The 7033-nt window shown below is 46.9% G+C and overlaps 1 protein-coding gene across 1 annotated transcript; it reads right to left on the reverse strand.

Annotated features, from left to right (window-relative positions):
• Nucleotides 1–1165: 1165 nt before the first annotated feature.
• MC3R (melanocortin 3 receptor) lies at nt 1166–4009 on the reverse strand. The gene has a single exon (XM_060397827.1). The coding sequence runs from the start codon at nt 3584–3586 to the stop codon at nt 2615–2617; it is 972 nt and encodes a 323-aa protein (XP_060253810.1). The 5' UTR covers nt 3587–4009; the 3' UTR covers nt 1166–2614.
• Between the last annotated feature and the right edge of the window lie 3024 nt (nt 4010–7033).

Genomic DNA, 7033 nt, shown 5'->3' on the forward strand with positions numbered 1-7033 from the left:
GTGGGAGCTTGTCAGAGTCAGAAATTCAGCATCTGAGAGAGTAACACTGACATATATACACACTGCTGCTGCTAAGTCACTTCAGTCATGTCTGACTCTGTGAGACCCCGTAGACAGCAGCCCACCAGGCTCCCCTGTCCCTGGGATTCTCCAGGCAAACACTGGAGCGGGTAGCCATTTCCTTCTCACTACCAAGTGTCAAATAGCTTTTGAGAAGCTGCTGTATAGCACAGGGTGCTCGGCTTGATGCTCTGTGATGACCTAGAGGGGTGGGATGCTGGGGGGAGGGGTGAGAGGGAAGCTCAAGAGAGAGGATGTGTGTATACGTATAGGCGTTCACATCATTGTACAGCACAAACTAACACAACATTGTATAACAATTATACTCAAATTAAAAATAAATTAGAAAATAAAGGATTAAAAAAAAAGAAACTCAGAACCTTTGGCTTCACTCCCAATCTGTTGAATTAGCTTTAGGGCTTGAGCAAGATCTTGGGTGATTCCAGCAGATGTTTCTGTTCAGAAACACTGCTCTGGGCTAAAGTGTACATAGAAAGGGCAGCTGGATCCGTTTTGATTGTGGAAAACTGTTGGCAGCATTGTGTTGGTGCAAAAAGACATCAGCCTCATGGCACAAAATATACAGAGACCCCGAAGTAGCTGGGCATTCTTGGGCAGTCATGTTTGGGACAGAGGTTCTTCATCTATGTCACAGAGGTGACTCATCTATGTCAGAGACTTGTTGACAGTATAAATGAAATAATGTGAAAGCTAATATAAAAGAGGGCAAAGTATGTTATTTTTATCTTGTTTGCATAGAAAAAGGACATCATAATCCCTAGAGCTGTCAATACTATTTTCAAAGAATTCGGTTCCCCATTTTCCACATCAATTTTCCAGGAGGCAGTGGACAAGACCTATTATTTGGTGTCTCGATTAAAATAATGCAGAGTGACAGTGGCCCAGGAATTTCAGCCTGATATTTTTGGAAACTAAATGGGAGAGTTTTGTAGTTTGGCTAAAAAGCATTGCCCTAGAAAAGGCCAGCAGTGCTGTCAATGGGGATGTTTATGCCATTGATAAAATAGTCACGGAATTGCAGTAGACGGCCACGGGCAGAAGCCAGCGGGATGCTTCCGGGTGGTGTGGTTCAATGTGACACATGTTTATCAGCCACAAAAGCCTTTTTTTAATTATTTCCAAACATCACAACCAAAGCAAGAAACAAATCCTATTGTTCACATTAGCACAGATCAAGTACAGAAAGCCTCAGTATATTACAGCACAAGAAAAATACACAGTTGTATACCAAAGACAGCATAATGTAAGAATTCGTGGGAGAGGGGAACGTGGGGACAACCAGAAAGTACAATCTGAAGTCCTCTGGGGAGGAGGGGGGTCTGACAGAGGCTCGCAGCACACACCTGTGGACAGAGCTCATCAGCAAGGCTCACCCTGTGTTCACAGGAGCGAATCTCTACTTGATTCAGTATAGACCTTGACAACAGGGTCACCCAACTTTAACACCATGTCAAATGAAAGGAATGGTGAACCAGAAACCATCCTCCGTCATACATCATCACATCACATAGAAAACCCATGACAGAGACTCAGTTCTTATGAGCAAAACAGCTTTCAAGAAAATCACAGGCAGCTCAGAGTTTAACTCCCTGAAACTCCAGTCCAGCAATTTCTTGAGACATATGCCCTCCCACCCACAATTCCCTCTCTTATTTTAAAGACAGAAAAGAAACCATAGGAAAAATTCACCTTTTTAAAATAGGGAAATATATACCTTAAAATAGCAAGGCATCAAAATACTTTGTACATGGGTATGTTCTGATTTTCCAAAGCACTTTATCTCTCTTGCATTAGAGTTTTGAAAGATGCCCTGTGTTGAATGCAAACAAACCCAACAACAACAGAAACAACCGTAATAGTACAAAGTGGAATAACACAATAGTAATAACAAAAATAGAAGTGGGTTCCATTCCCATGCTATTTCTTTCGGAGGGGGGCTGGCGATGGAGTCAAGAAGGGGGGCAAACAGCATAGCATTACTTCTTCCACGAAGAGGTCATTGTTTTTAGGAGGTTGTTTTTACCATAAATAGGGTGATAGACTAGAAGTCTAGTCTCTTATGAAATGAGAGTAAAGCCATTCAAGCTAGGTGTTAGTAGCTGTAACAGGTTTGCTTGGGGGAGATTCCAGCTACCCTTACTGTTATGGCAAATCCTTGAGTCTGTCTGACCTGAAGCATGAAGGAGTGGGTAGGAAGCAGGGCTCAGGCAGGGGTCCAAGACCCTGGGTGCATGGAAATGAATGCAGACAGCACTCAGAGCAGCCTCCATGGATTCCCCCAAGGGACTATTTGAGAAATCAGAGCTTGTGACTTACCCACGTAGGCATCCTTTCAACAGAGCCTGTTAGATACCGTTTTTCCCTTTCAACCAAAGGCTCTCTGCAAGCTTAAAAACAAAAAGACACCTAGGATCATGACTGTAACACTCTTTTGTTTGTCTTATAAGTAGTAATCTGCCTTGTTGCTAAACACCTGGGCCAGCTGGAGGGTGGAAAGTGACCAGACTGAGAACCCTTGCCACGGCCCCACGTCTTATCCCAAGTTCATGCCGTTGCAGCTGCAGAGGATCTCCTTGAAGGTGTTGCGCAGCTCCAGGCTCCGGAAGGCGTAGATGAGCGGGTCGATGACGGAGTTACACATGATGAGGACCAGGTAGGTATTGAAGTGGGCAGTGTAGCAGACGCAGTAGGGGTTGGTGGGGCAGGTTATTATGAGGACGAGGTGGAGGAAGAAGGGGGCCCAGCAAAAGACGAAGACCCCCAGCAGGATGGTGATGGTGACCGCCCCCTTCATGCAGGAGTGCTGCTGCGGGGCCGCTCCGTCAGCGGGCGGCAGCGCGGCGATGCGCTTGACGTGCAGCCGGGCGAAGAGGAACATGTGCACGTAGAGGGTGCCCATGAGCAGCAGCATGGCAAGGAACATGGTGACCAGGCACACGATGACCATCTTGCTCTCGGAGTAGACGATGAACACCACACCGCAGATGCCGCAGCCCAGCCAGATGGCCGCGATCAGGGCCAGTGCCTTCCTCACGGTCATGATGCTGTGGTAGCGGAGCGCGTAGAAGATGGTGACGTACCTGTCGACCGCAATGGCCAGGAGGTTGCAGATGGAGGCCACCAGGGAGATGCAGGTCATGGAGTCAAAGACGTTGTCCATGTGCTGGATGAACTGGTCCTCCAACGTCAGGTAGTCGCTGTTGACCACGGCGATCATGACGGTCTCCAGGGCATTGGACACGCTCACCAGCATGTCGGCCACGGCCAGGCTGCAGAGGAAGAAGTACATGGGGGAGTGCAGGTTGCCGTTCCTGACCACGGCCAGGATGACCAGGATGTTTTCCAGCAGGCTGATGATGCCCAGGGCCAGGAAGACCTCGGGCTTGATGAAGACCTGCTCACAGAAGCGGCTGCTGCTCTGGTTGCTGAAGGAAGGGGCAGCGACGTGCTCTGAGCTGTTAGGCAGCATTGGTTGAGCCGAGTGCAGACAGCACGAAGCATTCATCGCTCACAGACAGCTGGCTGATCGGAGCGGGGGCTCCAGCAGGGTCCTGAGGCTGTGGCTGCTGCTGTTGCTGCTGCTATCAGGAAAGAAAAAAAGTCTCCCCCCTGATCCTGGTTTTAGATGCTTGTCCAGTGTTAGATTTTGTTCTTCCCCGGAATAAAAGGATGGAGAGAGGGAGAGAAAGAGACAGGTCGGGAGAGAGAGAGAAAGACAGAGGAAAAAGTCGGCTTGGATTCCTACAGAAAACTTCCCTGTGCTTCTCCAGGACGATCAGTTTTAGAGAAACTTATCTCTCTCTCTCCCTTCCTTCTGTCTCCCTCTCTTTCCCCCTCTCACATCCCAACCTGGGAACAGAAAACCAGCCACTAGCTGCTACAGTTACGGCAGTTTTCATAGCAAGACGGGGGACGTGGTACCTGTTGTGAGGAGTGCGGGGGAAACACTCAGTTTTTATACATTGGCTGGAGGCAAACAACTCCTACTTAATCTTCAGAGCGGCGAAATGACCACTGAGCATCCGACGTCTCTCTGACTGACAGCAGAACCGGCTCCCAGGAATCGGACCCAGAGATTCAAAAGCAGTCTACTGCCCTCTGCAGGTCAGACCGCGCATCTGTTCTCTGGCTGGGCTGAGCAGTTTTTGTCATGGAAACGGCCACAGCCATCCTTTCGTCCACGGATTATTTGTTCATTCTTTTTCTTTTTTGGTGGCAAACATTTATTAAGCACCTGCCATGTGTTAGGTTTCTGCCCCGTGCAGGAAATTCAGTGGTGAGCAAGACAAACACACCATCCTTGTTTCTCCCAGACTCAGAGTCTGGGGTGGGAGATGAGAAATCCAGCAGTTTTATTACAGTGTGATGCATGCTTGAATGGGGGAATGCCAGGGGCTGGGGGAGCTCTGAGGGGGCCCCCTAACCTGCTGATCAAGGGAAGTTCCTGGAGGAAGGGGCTTCTAAGCTTTGACTTCAAAGAACAGAGGTGATGCCCAGTGGTGAGGTGAGAGCTGGGGTTGATGGAGAGAGAAGAGGATTCCAGGCAGAGGGAATAACATGCTTACAGCCTGGAGGCTAAAAGCAGTGGTTCTACACGTGGCTGTGGGAATCTGTAGAATGTGTTCCTGGGGATCGCATTTGACCTTCTGAAACAGAATCACCCAGGGGTAGTACCTGGGCAGGTGCATTTTCAGTTTTTAAGGGGTGAGGGGAGAACAGAGCCAAGGTTGAGATCAACAGAAAAGAGAGCTTGATGCTTTTCGAAGGACTTTAGTTTTCTCTGGCCAGAGTGTGGAGCTGGGAGACACAATTTGAGAAATGAGTCTGCTTTTCTTTTTATTTTAAGGCGAGAGGGGCCAGGCTCCTGAAGGACAGTCTCAGCTGAGTGTGGGAGTTTTGGACTGTGGGGCAGTGGGGGGGCTGTGGGAAAGAGGAGGTGGGGTTTGCATTTTAGAAACATTCCCTTTGCATGGTGGAGACTGCTGTGGGAGGGGATGAGTCAGGAGCCTGTGGGGCCAGGGCTGCAGAGATTAACAGGGAGATGATGGCATCCTGAAGCAAGGAGGTGGCCACAGGGCAAAGGGAGGAGTGGACAGAGATCCTTAGGATATAGGGTCCTGGAGATTAAAGTGTGATGGGATGTGGGACAGTGCAGGGAACACCTGCACTTCCTTCTTAAGTACCTGGGAGAACAGAGATGCCATTTGAGCTGGAAAAATGTATTGGTTGGCCAAAAGTTCATTCAGGTTTTCTGTACCATCTAATGGAAAAAGCCCAAATGAACTTTGTGGCCAACCCAATAAAAGGCAGAATTTAGCACCGAATTTTTAATACTTAGCTTATGTCAGATGTGAGGTTGGACAGGAGGATGATGTAAACTCTGGACACACTGAGTCCCCTTGCCACCCCCATCCCCCTGCTGCATACCTGCACATCAATTACTGGTCCACTGATGCTCTGATTATCCAACTATCCACTAACTATGGATGTGAGTGTGACTGGGTGTGTATTAGACAGAAGAAATGTGCATACAAAGTAGATGAAATCTTAGAATATTTATGAAACTGTGGGGTGGAGAGGTCTTATTGAAAATATAGGCAACCAGAGGGGGAAAGGGATAGGGAGTTTGCGATGGACATGTGCACATGGCTATACTTATTTATTTTATTGTATTTATTTATTTTTAATGGATTGATGATTGCTTTCAATATTGGTTTGATTTCTGTTATACATCAATATGAATTAGCTACAGGTGTACATGTCTCCTCCCTCTTGAAACTCCCTCCCACTTCCCACCCTTTCCCACTCCTCCAGGTTGTTACAGAGCCCTGGTTTGAGTTCCCTGAGTCATACAGCAAATTTGCAAGTAAAAATAGGCATTTTACATATGTTGCTGCTGCTGCTAAGTCGCTTCAGTCGTGTCTGACTGTGCTACCCCATAGATGGTAGCCCACCAGGCTCCCGTCCCTGGGATTCTCCAGGCAAGAACACTGGAGTGGGTTGTCATTTTCTTCTCCAATGCATGAAAGTGAAAAGTGAAAGTGAAGTCGCTCAGTCGTGTCCGACTTTTAGCGACCCCATGGACTGCAGCCTACCAGGCTCCTCCATCCATGAATTTTCCAGGCAAGAGTACTGGAGTGGGGTGCCATTGCCTTCTACTTACATATGTTACACAATGCTATATTTAAACTGGATAACCAACAAGGACCTACTGTATAGCAAGGGAACTCTGCTCAGTGTTGTGTGGCAACCTGGATGGGAGGGGAGTTTGGGGGAGGATGGATACACGTATATGTATGGCTGGGTCCCTTTACTATCTACCTGAAACTATCACAACATTGTTAATCAGCTGTACCCCGATACAAAATAAAAAGGTTTTCTTTAAAAAAAAAAAAAAGGATAGGCAATAAATTAAGTGTGAAAAAAGGCACCATAAACAAAGTCAGAAGACAAACAGGAAGAAAAGACTTGCCGTAGTCAAAGGTTACTATCTCTTCAATACAAAGAATGTTTTCACATTAATAAGAAAGAGATGATTTACCTCTTAGAACAAGGGGCTAAAGACAGGAATAGAAATTTGCTGAAGAGGAAATGCAAGTGACTGATAAATTTATGAAAAGATGTTCACCCTTCTGTGGAGTCTGGGAAATGCAAATCAAACTTCAGATTGACAAGGATGTAAAAGATTTCATATTCAGCTGAGAGTGCTGGGAGAATGACACTTCTGATTTTTGTGGATAGTCTTATCATTTTCAATTTCTACTAAAATTTTAAAAAAAAATGCATCTGAGTGTGGATTCCAGTCTGTGAACTGAGTGAGGGGCATGAAAAGCACTTGTATTCATTTTGAACAAAGTGATTTCATTTCGGATGCTAAACCTCTCATGTTCCAGATTGGGGAAAAGAAAATCCTAATTGTCATGGGGGTTTCTCTTCCTCACCCTCTGGGTCA

Source organism: Ovis aries, chromosome 13 (assembly GCF_016772045.2).
Source record: "Ovis aries strain OAR_USU_Benz2616 breed Rambouillet chromosome 13, ARS-UI_Ramb_v3.0, whole genome shotgun sequence".
Taxonomy (NCBI): Eukaryota; Metazoa; Chordata; class Mammalia; order Artiodactyla; family Bovidae; genus Ovis; species Ovis aries.